Source organism: Vipera berus (assembly GCF_964194415.1).
Source record: "Vipera berus genome assembly, chromosome: 2".
In the NCBI taxonomy this organism is placed as follows: domain Eukaryota; kingdom Metazoa; phylum Chordata; class Lepidosauria; order Squamata; family Viperidae; genus Vipera; species Vipera berus.
This window is the reverse complement of record NC_138203.1, coordinates 189213616-189228457: the sequence shown is the minus strand read 5'-3', so window position 1 is coordinate 189228457 and position 14842 is coordinate 189213616. Positions and strand designations below refer to the sequence as shown.

Genomic DNA, 14842 nt, shown 5'->3' with positions numbered 1-14842 from the left:
ACCTTCCCACCGTAGTGGTCCCTATTTTTCTACTTGCATTTTTACATGCTTTTGAACTGCTAGGTTGGCAGAAGCTGGGACGAGTACGCAGCACTCGGGATTTGACCTGCCAAACTGCCGACCTTCTGATTGACAAGCTCAGCATCTTAACCCACTGAGCCACAGCGTCCCTTAAAAAAGAGGCTATCTATCTTAAAATTGAACAGCCCTCTCTCAACAGAGGGGGAGGGATATGATGCCACTTATATCCTGCCTACAACCCAGGAAGATTCCACACCCATTTGCACTCTGATTCAGGTGACCCTGAGAGTACAGATAAACCGCCAAGTGGCCTCAATGACTCTCAGAGAGCTAATAACTGAACTTCAGAATCCTAACAACCAGATGACTGCAAAGAATATAAATCCTTCCATTCCCCACCATTCAGTCGTAACTGAAGAAGCTTCTTAGATGGGAAGCAAAACATTTTCATGGAAAAAAACAAAAAACAAAGGAAGTCCAGTTGCCTTTTGAAAAGCACCTTTAGGACATAATGGTCCCTGCAATACCAGGAGACAGCAAAAAGGAAGAGGAAGAAGGGAAGAAAATAACAGAATACAGAAGTTTGCAAGCAAAAATAGCACAGCTGTGATAAAAGAAAGCAAAGATAGCACCAATAGTCATAGGTGACCTGAGTGCAATTCCAAACCAACTGGAGCACCTCTTGAACACCATCAGCATTGACAAAATCACCACCCATATGTTGCAAGAAAGCTTTACTTGGAACAGCTTACATCCTGTGTCAATATTTTTAACACTACCAAACATTAACATCTGCCTATCCCAGTTCCTTCGGAAGAAGTTGATAGGTTGATAAAAATGCCAAATCCAGGCTAAACTTCTGACCAACTGCGATTAACCATAATAATATTTTTTTACTACTGCTACTACTACAGGTGAATATTTTCAGGACAGTTAATTTTAATTCACATGCTTTTGGTGTCAGTTTTTTTATCAGAGCTAAGAGGGACTGATTTTCCCAAGTACTGAATTAAACTGAATTATATAATTTAGATTTTAAAATAGTCAAAGCAGTGCCACATAATTCAAAGTACCCCATTGTTTTCTTGCAACATAGAGAACGAATATATCTTTTTTTAAAATGCTGTACTATATAGCTTAACAGATATTTTGCTTTGTGATATTTTGAAAGATCCAGTCCATTATTATGATCACATGGTTCTCAAGGCTCCTGGGGTGACACTCTTTTCTTCCTGTTTTGGGGGAATATCCAAATTTCCTGGATGAGGCTCTAGGTTCTCTGGGAATAAAGTGTTGCTGGGAAGCTTGTATGGATTGAAAAACCCAGTTAATGGGCCTAAAATGTTTCACAGAACAAGAGATCCTTTACTCAAGCCTGAGACTTGTCCCTGTACTTGATGCACCTAACCTGAGGGAGAATTTGTTTATTCCTTTTCAAAGGATTGAAATTATCATTGTTGTGTCAACAAAATATTACCTCACCCAACAAAGGTTTTGAAATTTTCTATTTTCAAGTCTAACTTCTACAGCTCTATCTGTGAGAAAGCCACCCTGGAATACTGTGGGCTATGGCTATGTCTTGTCTGAATGAAATGATTCCCCATTACTGATTCATGGAGATCTAGCCCAAAAATCAGTTCCCTCACTTGCAGCAACTCTCTAGACTATAGAGTTTCAACATTGCAGTGATGGAGAATGAAACTCAGACCTCTTGCAGACTCTAAGCTGGCTTTCAAAATAAAGCCACTACTCTAGTGGTTTGAGCTAGAAACCAGAAGACTGAGTTTTACTTCTACCTTAAGTATGAAAGCCAGCCAGGTGACTTTGGGTCAGTGTCTCAACCAACCCACCTCACAAGGTTGTTGTTGTGGGGAAAATAGGAGGAGGAAGGAATATTAGATACGTTTGCTGTCTTCAGTTATTTATAACAGTAAGGCGGGATATATATATATTTTAAAAAGTTCAACATACAGATGTGTTCTCCTCCTGCTTTCTCAAATGCAAACCCTCTTAATGCTGCTGCCACATTGGTAGTTTAGCATAGAATATAATTACATTATCATTGGAAAATGCACAGACAATGCCAGCAAATAAGGAGACTTTGCAGAAAGTAGACTGTATCTTCTAAATAACTGACAATTGTGTCAAATCTACTACAAAGAATAGATTGCAGTTCTTAAGAAGTCTCTAGCAATTCACAGAACTCATTTCTAAGAAAAAAAGTCTGTTATTTCCTGCCTGTATAGTTAAGCTGAAACTACAGAAAAAGTTAGTGAACCCTCCCATTTAATTTTGATAGCTTAAATTTCACAGCTAATGACAATTGAATAATTTTCACAAAAAAAATCTCAAAGGTCAGCTCAAACTGAGGAGTTGCTTGGAAACAACCTTATTTTTAATTATTATGTATCAATCAGCTCAAAAATATCTCTCCCAATCTTTCTGGAACCTTTTGGACTACAATTGTAGAAATCTCAGCCACCAATGGACATTCTGAAGGGAAATTCTGAGAATTTTAATTCAGTGAATATGGGGATTCCCAAGTTAGGAAAACCTGCTCGCTTTGGCTTTTTTTTTTGGCTTTTTTTTAAATGCTTTTCAGCCATTTTGGCATTTTTACCCACCCTCTGCAGAAAGACATACTCAGAGAAGAGGCTGCATGATACATACCCACTCCAGTCTTCTTTTCACTTTTGTGCCAAGGAGGCATTGCTAGGGAGTCCAGCAATAAGCCGTGATTCAGAATGGGTGGCTGGGGTGGACTGTTCCGATTAATACAAATGAATCAGAAGGTAACTTTGGCTGCAGGAGCAGCAGGTTTGGGCTGTGTGACTCTCCCTGTTCCTCTTCTTCCTTCCTCTTTTTGTGTCTGCGCACTCTCCTCAGTGTAAGGTTCTTGCACCAAATGAAAGTGATACTTAAATGGGCATGTCTTGCTTGACAGAAGAACGACAGGGAAGTAAAGTCATGTTCCAGACTAAGCAAATCAGGCAGCTATAAAGCCTATCAGAGATCAGTTCTTCAATCAGTCATATTTTTTTTAGTGAGGGGGGTCATCAAAATAATTTTATCTGGAAATGGCAGATCTACCAGAAATCGCTGTGGCAGTCAACTTATGTTTTACAATAGATTGAGATTTATTAAATTTATATGCCGCCCTTCTCCCCAAGGACTCAGGGCGGCTCACAACAATAAAAAATTAAAAAACATAAAAGTACAAAATTTAAAAATTTAAATACAGAGATTGTAATGTAAGCTCACACAAAAAGATGCTTCCTCTTTCACAGAAACTATACAGTTTCAGCTAAATCTTCCGAACATTTGGAATATTGCTCCATTTTATAGTAAACTTCTCTCAAGTGCCATGGAAAAATTCAGCATCGATTGCTTTACTGTAAGTGGTTGCCATAGTGACTTAATTTTCTACCAGCATACCTGAGCTGACATAATCAATTGATATTATGGATTACTGCACAAATTCAGCCCTACCAACTATATCTTCCCTTAGAAGCAGAGTTGATGTTATAATTAAAGAGTACAACTAAGGAGAAGTTGTGTGGTCACAATCAGATTGGTTTTCATATAAACCCAGCTACACTGAGATTAAGATTCCTTTTGGTGGATAGCAAAGAGTTTTGCAACATGGTAAGACATGGTTTTGGATAATGCATGAACTGACGTTATAGATTAAATTATTTGATTCTTAAACCCAGTTTGTACCCATGTTTGTTTCAAGTAAACTCACGCTTATCACAGTAATGTGTGTCATCTAAAACTGGCTTTAAGGGTTATTTTTCCCCACCTTTCAAAATAAAGTTAAAATGTAATTAATTACGTTGTGGTTCATATTTTGTGAACCCAACTAGAAAAGTTAAATTGTAGTTTGAAGTTATGCAAATGGAGGCAACTGAGTAAACTATGCTCCGAATTCATCAGGATAAAGCATTCTGATTTTAGCAAATATTTGGTTACAGGGAGAAAAAAACACTATTTGATACATATTCTAAGTACTTCAATGTCTAACTTTAATGTATATGATTGTGACAACAAAATAGCATTGAATAGTTTGGCTTCTCACCTTAATTCCAAATTCAAGCAATTTCAAAGTTCTCATTATACCAATTATTCTGTAATCATTCTTGTAATCAGTTCATGCTTGATTACTACACTAGACTTCATGCTATTGCACTGTCCAAATAATTATTCTATTCATGCTATTTTTTGAGCAATATTTTATATTGTTATAGATGGACTGCAATATCATTTATCTTAATAGGTAAGAATCTTAGCAATGCAATGGTTTAAAATCAATATTCCACCAAGAAGACATTGAAAATTCCATCAAATCTAATTAAGATCCTGTCCAAAAATGAGAAAATCTGTGATTCTGCATCCATAATTTTGAGGACATTATGCTGACAGAGGATCAGAACCAAGGACGCATCATGCCTGTCTAAGGCGAAAGCAATGCAATCATAAAGCGCAATGAGACATCACATATTTAATGTCGGCAATCCCCACTGCCATTGTTAAATGCAGATAACTGTTCATTAAAAGATTTCCTTACAACTTCCTGCCAGCTTCCAACAAGCATAGTCAATGAAGAAGTTGAAAGTTGCAAATTCCCCAACAGGCAGTTGAGAGGCTGCTGCAAAATCGGGAAGGTATGATGGCTCTCATGACACAAGCGTAGTAGTGTGGTTGTTGCTGGGTATGCAGATGGCTGGCAGGACCACAGAGAGCCAGGAATGGTTTCTGCCAAACACTTCATAGTGCTGCTGTGATACATGTGCAGGAGTGCATGGATGTGACAGGGCTGGTTAATGCCCGATGTATCATGGTATGCAATTGGTTATCGGCGTATGACTCTTGTGCAGCAAGTGGCTGCTGAGTTACATAGCTGGCCAAGGACACGGCAGTACTCACATGGCCAACTGTTAGTGGGTGTATGAGGGGCTGTAGGAGTATGTCACAAGTGCAGCCTGGCTGCTGCTGGATGAGGGAGGTATGAGGAGTGGCAGTGAGGGTGTGACACAAGCACAGTGCATCCACGGTGGCTGCTGCTACCGTGTTTCCCCAAAACACAAAAATTAGTCCTAGCTTGATTTTTGGAGGTGGGCCCATTATAAGCCCTACCCCAAAAATAAGCCCTAGTTTTGGGGCAAGGCATACCTAAAAATCAAGCTAGCTGCCCCAGGTGCCCTGCACCCACTTACCTTGCAGCCAGGCCTCTCCTCACCAGCCCACTTCTTCTGAGGCATCTTACCTTGTTGTCAGGACTCCCCCCCTCAAAAAAAGACCCGGTCTTATCTTCGGGGAAACACGATATACGTAGGGAATAGTGTGCAAGTGGGTGCCGTGGGAGGAAGTGCTGGGGGTGCCACAGCCGGATACCTCAGGTAGAAAAGCTGCTGAAATACGAGTGACTTATCAGAGGAACTTGAGATCTTCCCTGCTGCTTCTGCATTGACTTAGCTTGTGGAATGCCAGTAAGGAAGGTTGCAAACAGCAATAACGTGGTGTGGGACATTGCAATTATCTTAAATACAAGCCAGTTGCCACGTATCTAGATTGTGATCATGTGACCACAGGGCTGCTGGTATGTCTGGAACTTCAAAGATGTTCATGAATATGATCGTTAAGCACCAGTGTAATTTTGAATGGTCACTGAACAAGTGCTCGTTAACCAAATATTATCTGTACTTTCTTTCCATACTCTAAAGGACTGCCTTGCAAACCTTTTCAGGTGTGTGTACCTCAATTTGGAGACAAATGTTTTAAGGAAGGACAAGAAATAAACCCACGGAAGCTCTTTATTAAACAGCTAAATCTCTTGGCCTTAGTGATCAATAAGTTTGAAGGTGCAAAAACCCAGTGTAAAAATTGAATTCCAATACTGTATTGCATTACAATGCCTGGTGGTGGTGGTGGTGGTGGTGTGTGTGTGTGTCAAAAAGTCCAAACAGTGATGTGACTAGGATGTAGTATAGATTCCATTACATGAATATCCCTGATTACTCTTTAACTTCATTATGGAGCACCTTTGCCTTGTAAAGATGATACATTTCACCCCCATTAAGCTCAGAGGTATGTCTGCTCCACCTTGATTGGCTATCTCAATTTGGCATAAACAGCGTATACAAAACCGTACAAATAATTGGAAGGAAATCACAGCTCCTCCCTAAGCTCTACAGCTCCTTATTTAGCACTTGGCATTATTTGGCATAAGCTTTATCTGAGACAACTCAACTAAGTTAAAATTTCTAGGCTTTCCCCCTTTCCTATCCTTCCAAGCTAAGAGATGCTTAGCTAGCCTTTTGATGCCCTCAAGAGACATTTAGATTTTGTTTATATGATTCTCAGTAGCCAGGCAACATGTTGCTTCCGGCCCTGCCAGGCTCAGCCCTTGCATCTTATCTGCAAAAGGCAAGACAGGAGCTCCACTCTGATTTTATATCATCAACCAACTTTCATTCAAAATGAATCATGTGTTCAAATAACGATACAATTCAAACAGTCATAAAATGAAACACGTTTCGATTTGACACAATGGTGTATGGATTCTCTTTTTGGTAGGAAACTACAATTTTCCTGAGGGAGAAGCAACCAGAAACAGGTAATGCATTTTACACCTCTGAAGTTTTATTTAATATTTATTACAGATGAATGAAACGATTTCAAAATTTTATTTAATTAATACATACGTACAAGTAGAGCAGAAACAGTGCTATGTTACATTCTCATTAATATATATTACATCCATTTATTTATATCTAGTCTTATATGTTCACTTGGGATTCACATAAGGAGTAGATTATATACTAGTATGAATATACTGCTGGTAAGCAGCATACTGATTTTTTTTTCCCTTACAGATTTGCAGTTTTTAAAAATATACTACACGGAACTTACAACTGAAGTAACAACTTCAAATTGTTCAGGCGTTATGTTCAGCTGATATTATTAAAAAGCACTGAACAAAGTCATTTCATCATCACTTATTCTGCAACAGCTTTCCCCAATCTGGAACCCTCTAGATGAATTGGACTAAAACTTTTATCATGCCCAATCAATACAACTACTGGTTATACTGACCAGAAATGATGAGAGTCACAGTCCATACATCTGGAACCTTGCAGGTTGGGGGCAGGCTACTTCAGATACATTTGAAAGGACTCGCAAAAGTGACAAAAACATTCATTGTTGAGTGCATTGATTTTCAAGATTTTGCTTGGAAGACACATATGTTATGGGATAAACATTCTTTCTGGTTTTCTTCTTGTGCTTGGATGTATCTTCAGCTGCACCAAGATCATTTTCTTCAATCTTTAAACCAGGGTCAGAGGTTAACCTATAGTTAAAGCAACCATTCGAGTTTCACATTAAATATAAACATTAACTTGTCTTCAGACTACATTAAGCATGCCGTTAGTCCCTAGTTCCCATATTACTTAGCTTTTGAATGCTAAGTTCATGCCAAAAAAGGAAAAAGTGGATAGAAAAAAGCAAACAAGCAAAGATTAAAAACAACAAAGGAAACCATTTAGCTAATAAATTACATTACATACAGATATAGTTGGAAGGGTAATAATATACCAGATTTATTAGCCCATGTTTTACATCAAATTAATATTTGATGGATATATCTGAGATCTATTTTAACTGAGCTACCGTAGTATAGAATGTGCATCAGGATACCCAAAAAAATCTGTGTTGCATAAGTTAAACTACTTTTTGAACAACCTTGCATCTTTTAACACAAGAGCTAAATTAATAGGCAGAAAAATATTTTAGAACAAAGAAAATAGTATCACTGTGTGTGTGAGGAAGAGATTCAGTTCACTAATGTAGTATTAAATAATTATGGATTTGCAGGAGTAAATGATATACAACAATACTATTTATAAAAGATTATGGATATGGATAGATATGGTTTTTGACACTGCTCCAAATTATGTCTCCAAATTTTGGAATTTGATTATTGTTGAGGAGTTCTGGTTGCTTTGGGCCCGAGTGTTGCTAAAATAAAAACCCAGGAAAAGTAGTAATATTCCTGATATATTAAGGATTGAATTCAAGAGATCTGTGAATTGTTCATTTTTGAAATCACAAGTTTATCCACTATTCAAAAAATGAGGAAGAGGAAGAGAAGTTTATTAAGTGACTTGAATGTAATAAAATATGCAAAATGCAAATAGATACCAAAAAAGTTCATAATAGTCAGTCCTACAGTAAAGCCCAATCTGATCTACTGTAGGTATTCTGTCCTCTTTGAGATGGCTTTTGAAATTAAGAGTGCAATCTTACTGGTGATACACAAGTTTCTTCCCTGCAATAGGTAAGATTGTTTTTAGTCTTTTTAAAATATTTTTTACGTTTTAAATAAGGGTTTATGTAAGCAGCCCTTTCAACAAGAATGTATCCTACGTCTTCAATGGCTGATGCTCCACAAATGCAGTCTTTCTTCAATTGGGACTCCATTAAACCTCCCATGTCTTACCACGGAGTCCAGTTGTTTCAAAGTTTTTGAAAGAGCTGTTGAAGCATGTAAATTGTTAAATATTTTTCTCACTGATTTGGGTTGAGCCAGCCACTTCAGACACTTGACACATTTAAGTGCAGTATGTGTGTGTGTATATATATATTATAAAAAACAGTCGTTTATTGCTAAAAGATCATAATAAGCAATATCTGTTCAATTGGGTTTGCTGTTTGTTTGCAGCAAACAGAGGATAACGCAACTCATCCGAAAAAGAAGATACTGATCATGCAACAACTAGCCGAGAAGACAAGGAATGATCTGAAGACAACCCCAATTGAACAGCTATGGGCGAACTAAGGAAAGAGAACGCCACAACACACATACACACCAACACACAAAGAACATCCAAATACAGCCAGATCAACTAAATCAGATAGCAGAAAGCAAGGGCGGCATATAAATAAACAAAAAACATTGGGGTGGCTAGTCCAGGGATCAGATAAAGATCAGTGGATAAGCATTGAAAGAAAGATATACGTGCAAGTGAATCGGGGCGAGGAGCTGTTCACAGAAATCATGGAAGGGAGTCAAGAGGGAAACCCAGTCATAGCACAGAATAGCCAATCACAAGCAAGGAGGGTAGAGAAGGAGGACACAGAGAACAAGGAAATACAAATACCAACAGCTATGACATTGGATGAGGAACAAGAAAAGAAAACAAGATCAGTTAAAGTAGTCAAACCAAAACAGATAGGGAGGAGAAAGATTAAAAAAAGGGGACATTAAGACCAGATTGCAAGGGAAGTGATGCGAGATAGTCAGAACAATCACAATTGGCTAGAGCAAGGTCCATCACGCGGCCAATGAGCAGAGCGCAGAACCAAACAGGCTTACCAACGGTTTTTCAAATCTTCAATGCTTTCTGATGACGGTGGCAGAGGACCAGTGAAAGCTTAGATTAGGTAGGTATGCTTTAAATGGTTACTTTTTATTGCTTATTATGATCTTTTAGCAATAAACGACTGTTTTTTATCCATCCTGGTGTTCGAAGATTTTATACTTTAAGTAAATATGCCTGGGATTCATATTTTTAAAATTATTAAAATGGCAGGGACCTAACAGAGGCAGAAGAAGAGGTGGCAAAATTACACAGAAGAACTATACAAGAATGAGCTTAACGTCCCAGATAATCACAATGAGGTGGTCACTGACCTCGAGCCAGACATCCTAGAATGTGAAGTGAAGTGGGCCTTAGAAAAGCTGAGCAACAACAAAGCTAGTGGAGGTGACAGTATTCCAGCTGAGCTATTCAAAATCTTAAAAGACAATGCAGTAAAAGTGCTACACTCAATTTGCCAGCAAATTTGGAAAACTCAACAGTGGCCACAGGATTGGAAAAGATCAGTTTACATTCCAATTCCAAAGAAAGGCAGTGCCAAAGAATGTTCAAACTATCGCACCATTGCACTCATTTCACATGCTAGTAAAGTCATGCTTAAAATCCTACAAGCTAGACTTCAGCAGTATGTGGATCGAGAACTACCAGAAGTACAGGCAGGATTTCGAAGAGGCAGAGGAACTAGAGATCAAATTGCCAACATACGCTGGATCATGGAGAAAGCTAGGGAGTTCCAGAAAAACATCTACTTCTGCTTCATTGACTATGCTAAAGCCTTTGATTGTGTGGATCATAACAAACTGTGGCAAGTTCTTAAAGAGATGGGCGTACCAGACCATCTTATTTGTCTCTTGAGAAACCTATATGCGGGTCAAGAAGCAACAGTGAGAACTGGACATGGAACCACTGATTGGTTCAAAATTGGGAAAGGAGTCCGGCAAGGCTGTATACTGTCGCCCTGCCTATTTAACTTATATGCAGAGCACATCATGAGAAAGGCAGGGCTAGATGAATCAAAAGTTGGAATTAAGATTGCCGGAAGAAATATTAACAACCTAAGATACGCAGATGATACCACTCTTATGGCAGAAAGTGAAGAAGAACTAAAGAGCCTCTTGTTGCGGGTGAAGAAGGAGAGTGCAAAACTTGGGTTGAAACTTAACATTAAGAAAACCAACATCATGGCATCTGGCCCTCTCAATTCCTGGCAAATAGATGGGGAAGAAATGGAGGTAGTGACAGATTTTATTTTCCTGGGCTCCAAGATCACTGCAGATGGGGAATGTAGCCAAGAAATTAAAAGACGCTTGCTCCTGGGGAGGAAAGCCATGGCAAATCTAGACAGCACACTAAAAAGCAGAGACATCACCCTGTCAACAAAAGTGCGTATAGTCAAGGCTATGGTCTTCCCAGTTGCAATGTATGGCAGTGAAAGTTGGACCATAAGAAAGGCTGAGCGCCAAAGAATTGAGGCCTTTGAACTATGGTGCTGGAGAAGACTCCTGCGAGTCCCTTGGACTGCAAGGCGATCAAACCGGTCAGTCCTAGAGGAGATCAACCCTGACTGCTCTTTAGAAGGCCAGATCCTGAAGCTAAAACTCAAATACTTTGGCCACCTAATGAGAAGGAAGGACTCACTGGAGAAGAGCCTAATGCTGGGAAAGATCGAGGGCAAGAGAAGAAGGGGACGACAGAGAATGAGGTGGCTGGATGGAGTCACTGAAGCAGTAGGCGTGAGCTTAAATGGACTCCAGAAGATGGTAGAGGACAGGAAGGCCTGGAGGAGTGTTGTCCATAGGGTCGCGATGGGTCGGACACGACTTCGCAGCTAACAACAATATATATATATATATATAAATACTAGCGAATCATTGATTTTTGTTAAACAGTTCTTCCTTTCAATTTGGTCAACTGTTGAAATCTGATGTTTAATATGTGACGTATATAAATGATTTCCCCCTTTTGTTTTATTTTCTTTTATGCTAGTTATGCTGTGTAGCTATTTTTTTAGTTTTTCAATCTATTTATTTTCCTATTTTAATTCTTGTCTAGTTCTTTCTATAAAACTTTAGATAAATTTAAAAAAAAGAAAATCTGTATTAATTTTTGCAATTTACATTGACAATACTGTAAAGATGTAAGCAAAATTTTAATAATTAGTGAATGCATGTATGGAATATATATTGGAAAAAATGGGTTGCAGCCAAGTGAGAACTCTTATGTCTTCCAAATAACTTTAATTCACCTTCAGAGAGATTTTACCCCACAACTGGGGGCAAACCAACCTCAACACTTAAAATTAACTTTTTCCATAAAACATTAAATGCCATTCCATAGTCTTCCTCTAAATTTGATATCCTTCCTCTGTAATCCCACTAACTATCCTGCCTTCTCTAACCACTGAGGTTCTTTCACAGATCAAGCTTTCCATTCCCATATACCCACTTCACATATCACTTATATGCATTCAGTTCACATTCTATTTACTCCCCAAACCTGCATCTACTTGCAGCAATGTCCACAATGGTATGGCGGTGGTATACATGTGCCTCAAAATAGGCAAGAAGCAATGGTGACATAATTAACAACCTGTCTCTTTGCGTGCGTATGTCATTTTGCCGATTTTGACCATTAATATAGAGCTGCTGTCCATCTGCTTTAATTTGCTTTTAAACATCAACATATTCTTTAAAACAGGGGTGTCAAACTCAATTTCATTGAGGGCCGCATCAGCATTGCAGTTGCCCTCAAGGGGCCGGGTGGGTATGGCCAGGGTGGGCGTGGCCTACTGGGTGGGCGTGGCTAGAGTGCATATGGCCTACTGGGTGGGCGTGGACAGCTCTACATCATTTGCATCAAGGGTGCCTATGGGGGCCCGGGCAGGAGTGGGAAAGATCTGAGGGTCTCTGGCAGAAGGAGGGTCTCTGGGCCAGGGCCAAGGCAGTGGGGGCCGTTCCCTCACTGTTTCCAGGATGGCTTCGCGGGCCAGATGAAACCACTTCGCGGGCCGGATCCGGCCCCCGGGCCTTGTGTTTGACATGTCTGCTTTAAAAGGATACATCCCATAATGTTGACTTAACCCCACAGTTCTATCCACATACCAAAATGGATGGTGTTTGCATTTTTAAAAAACCTAAATCTTTTCATAATTACAGCCCTGTAATATAAACATTCAATAATCTCACAACGTAGGTTAATTCTACAGTAGATCTCCAAACAGAAGCAGTGCCTCTACAACACATTAAGATAATTTTCTATGTAGAACTATTGCTTGCGTTATGACTCAAAATAGAAACATCTATTTATATTTAACTAAATAAAAATTCATTTCACTGAATGAAAAATAAGCTGCTCTATCCTGCTCAATAATTCTGTGACTTTATTCCTTCCCATCAGTCATGACCTTTTCAGGTGTACTGCTGCATCGGTTTGTAACTGGGAATTGGGGAGAGGGAAAGGGATAACTAGAAGCTGCAGTATCTAAAGATGATAAAATTGATAAGTATGCAGGTTCTTCTCTTCTTGTACTTAATCCATCAATTATCTTGGTGTCTAATTGTAAGAAAGACCCTCCATTGGAATATCTTACAGGCATCACTCGCCTTCAGAGCAGCTTGTGTGTGCGTCATTGCTGAAGGTTTTTAAGAAGTGATTGGACAGCCATGTCAGGAATGGTATACAATCTCCTGGTTGGGCAGGGGGTTGTACTAGAATACCTTCAAGGTCCCTTCCAGTTCTGTTATTCTGCTACTTCCCATGGGGGAAAAGAAATTACATATAGTAATTTCTTCCCAGGTTATAAGGCAATGCCTAGACATCCTCAAAGGAATCACTGAGTAGCTAAATGGGACTCAGATAAAATGGTGTCTCAGGGACATGATTCACTGATCTCCTTCAGCCAACTGTAGACAGCAAGCTAGTGGTCCTCTCTGAAGGGCTGCGGGATTATTAAGGAACAGGAGGCCCAAATTAAGAACTCAGGCAGCTTCACCAAATCAGCATTCAGATGTGAACAACAAATATCACTCCAAGAAATTACTGCCAGGTATGGACCTGAACTTGACTGCCCAAAGCAAACACATTTCTTTCATTCACTTAGAACCAGTTACACTCTGTCCAAATCATCAGATAGAATACTGAATGCTCAGTATTCCTCCCTGTATTAGTGATACAGGAAGATTACAACATCCTGATTAAAAATGCTACTTAGGAAGATCATGAGGCTAGAGGCAAGAACTAAGAGAGGTGCTAGAAGCCAAGTTCTCTACCATGCTGAAGAACACTCATCCAAACCATCACTGGTGTGATAGCATATGCCACATCTGACATCTTTGGACTACCTTGCTATTTGCAGAGTAACAGTAATTTACCCAGTACATTGGCACCTTGTTCTGCTTTGGAGCAGGTAGCTAGTCATTAGTCATCAGCCTGGTTTTTGAACAGTGAAAAAGATGGATGGTTGATGCTTAAGCATTCCCAGAGTGAAATATTATTTTATATCCTTGAGTAGGGGCCCCCCAACCTTTCTGGGTTGGCAGACTGGACCGGAGTAGGGGGTGGAGGTGCCATTATGCATGTGAACTAGTGCCTGTGTGAACAGGGCCACGAACACGTGCATGAACGGGGCCATGATTGTGTGCACAATGCAAACATAGTACCCATGCAATGCCACAATGGTAGCATGAGTAGGGATGTTGCAGTTACAGCGATAGCGCCGGCACAATGTTGCAACGCTAGCGCAAGTGGGGGGGTGCACTCGTGGTGACACTAGCGCCCACATGCCGCCACGATGTTAGCGTGAGTGGGGGGTTGAGCACTGACCAACCACTCATGCAGCCCAGTGGCCAACAACCCACGGCCCAGTAGTGGGCCACGGACCACAGGTTGGGGACTCCTGTCCTTGAGGACCTGCATCTTTTAATGAGTATAGGCAGCTTAGCATGGATTCCCCATATAAAACTTTAAGTCATACCATACTAGAATACCCTCTTCATTGTTAAAAGCTCAATGTGGGTTTGTAAAGCTTAGCAAGCATCATAGCAACACACTGATTTTGTGAAGGATTCCTTTAAACATAATTCGATTTCATGCAAGAGTCAAGCAATGGCACTTTTAGAAAGCTTAACTTATTATAAATACTCTAGTCACAAACAGGCCGTAAAAACAACACACCCAGTGTGGCTTTCTCAATCCATGAACACCCCCCCCCCAAAAAAAGTCAGGATTCTTTTAAAAGCCCTAAAAATGGCAAAATGGGTCAAATCTCATCCTTAACCATATTAGATTTTGTGGTTTTAGCTTGAATCAGTATCTGCAGCCAATAAATTATTGCACCATCTATGAACAGTGCTTCGGGTATTTTCTTAAATTTACTACTGCAGATATTTTAGTGTTTTATTATATGTTAATATTTGAATGATTGTGATTGTGGTTAGTTGCTG

General features: G+C 39.6%; 2 protein-coding genes across 2 annotated transcripts in view; both read right to left on the bottom strand.

Annotated features, from left to right (window-relative positions):
- The window catches only part of DOCK2 (dedicator of cytokinesis 2), a 322065-nt gene extending 319210 nt beyond the window's left edge, over positions 1–2855 (bottom strand). The window contains exon 1 of the mRNA XM_081319663.1: positions 2692–2855. Within this exon, the coding sequence (XP_081175789.1) occupies positions 2692–2731 (40 nt within the window). The 5' untranslated portion in view covers positions 2732–2855. The remainder of the gene's footprint in view (positions 1–2691) is intronic.
- Positions 2856–7146: 4291 nt separating this feature from the next.
- The window catches only part of SPDL1 (spindle apparatus coiled-coil protein 1), a gene marked incomplete at its 5' end in the record, with an annotated part of 32952 nt that continues 25256 nt past the window's right edge, over positions 7147–14842 (bottom strand). Inside the window, one exon of the mRNA XM_081316463.1 lies at positions 7147–7372. Within this exon, the coding sequence (XP_081172589.1) occupies positions 7219–7372 (154 nt within the window). The 3' untranslated portion in view covers positions 7147–7218. The remainder of the gene's footprint in view (positions 7373–14842) is intronic.